At 50.4% G+C, this 1,662-nt stretch overlaps 1 protein-coding gene across 1 annotated transcript; it reads right to left on the reverse strand.

Annotated features, from left to right (window-relative positions):
• Window positions 1-328: 328 nt before the first annotated feature.
• LOC133907488 (uncharacterized) lies at window positions 329-1,431 on the reverse strand. Its single transcript, XM_062349539.1, has one exon. The coding sequence runs from the start codon at window positions 1,216-1,218 to the stop codon at window positions 643-645; it is 576 nt and encodes a 191-aa protein (XP_062205523.1). The 5' UTR covers window positions 1,219-1,431; the 3' UTR covers window positions 329-642.
• Between the last annotated feature and the right edge of the window lie 231 nt (window positions 1,432-1,662).

The following is a 1,662-nucleotide window of genomic DNA, read 5'->3' on the forward strand; positions in this document are numbered from 1 at the left end:
TCCTATCGTGAAAGAATTCTGACCTTTAAAAAACCGTTAAAAATAGTCTTAGTATATGTTAAAAATAGATAAATAAGCCAAGCTGCTTTGCACTGAGCGGAGGATGGCTCATTGCGACCCCTAATCACGGGGATATATTAGAATTAACAGAAGTTTGCAATATGGAATTTGTAATTACATTGGATGATCATATATATCCCTACTGCCAAAAATAAATGAGAAAAAAAATAGATGACCAGAAAAAACAAAGAAGAAATATATCGAAGCATACAAAATAGTACTCAAGTCGATGCATGCGTTGCCAAATATCAAATTTTTTAGTTGCTGATTACTGGAACCACAAAATAATTTATTGACCACAGATGGTGAACCATACATATTATACTCATAGGTGAAACTGAAAACTCTTGATCTTGAATTCTTGATACAGGGCAATAAAAACAGACCCCATCCAGAACTTAACTCTGAATGCTATAAAAACTTAGCATTAGTGTTACCTTCAACTGACAGCTCCTAAAAAGGATTTAAAGTAAAATTAAAATTGAACACAACTCATTTAAAAAAAAAACTCATAGCTCCCTTCTTCCATCCAAAGAAAAAAGTCTTGGAGAAAGAAAGACACAAACTCGTTCAGCATCCCGGCTACCCGGCGCAGGACGCGGCTGCGGCCTTGGCAGCGGCCGCCCTGACGAGCGAGAAGGTAGGCAGCGGCAGGCTGCTGGGCGGTGGCGCGAGCGCGTGCATCAGGTCATCGACGAACCCCCTGGCCACCTCGCGCTCCAGGTCGTCCAGCGCCTCGTCCACCGCTGGCGCTAGCGGCAGCGGCGCGGCCCGCTCCAGCGGCCGCCTCCGCTGCGCCCTCAGCGGGTCGTCCCCGGCCGTCGGTGCCCACGGCTTCTTCCTCTTGTACTCTCCAGTCCCGGTCCTCCTCAGCGCCGCAGGCTTGTCTGCCGATGCAGGCAGAGACGTGGCGTACTTGGCCATAGTCGCGGCCGGCGGGAGAGGGAGGAGAGGCGGCCGGCAAGGAGGCAGGGGCAGAGATGAGTACAAGTACGGCGGCGCGTACTGGAACGGATGCAGCGGCGACGCGTAGCTGAAGGAGCTGTGGCTGCTGTGAGGCAGTGGCAAGCTCACGTTGAAGCTCCGGCAGCCTTCGCCGGCCGTCCAGCACCGGGAGTCTAAGCCGCTGGTCGACCGGTCGATGAGGACATTGTCCATCACAATCTTGATGATGGGAAGAGAAAGGGCGAGATATATTGACGGGAGGAGAGAGAGGGGGGTGGGGGGGGGGGGGAAGGGAGGCGGCGAAGAGGCTGAGGTGCCAACCCGCTCCTCGCTCCCGGCGAGGGCTGTCTCGCGCCGGCTTATGTAACGAACGGAGATGGGCTGCCCCTCCACTGTTGACTTTGAAGTCGCCGGCCGGCTTGAGTTTGTTATGAGTAAGTGCTTCGCGCATGTCAATCTTTTAATCTCAGAGTTGATATTTCGGTCGTATTGCTGGTTGCCCCTCTAGCATCTTAGTAATTACGTGTTCTTTGTGACGTTATCTTCTACCAGTTACTCCCTTGGTTCACAAATAAATTATTTATGAACAGAGGGAGTATGAAATTGCTTTCTTGTGGTGGATGTAGATTACTCTGCAACTAAAGATAAAAAATAGAC

The sequence above is a fragment of the Phragmites australis genome, chromosome 24, assembly GCF_958298935.1.
Source record: "Phragmites australis chromosome 24, lpPhrAust1.1, whole genome shotgun sequence".
Taxonomy (NCBI): domain Eukaryota; kingdom Viridiplantae; phylum Streptophyta; class Magnoliopsida; order Poales; family Poaceae; genus Phragmites; species Phragmites australis.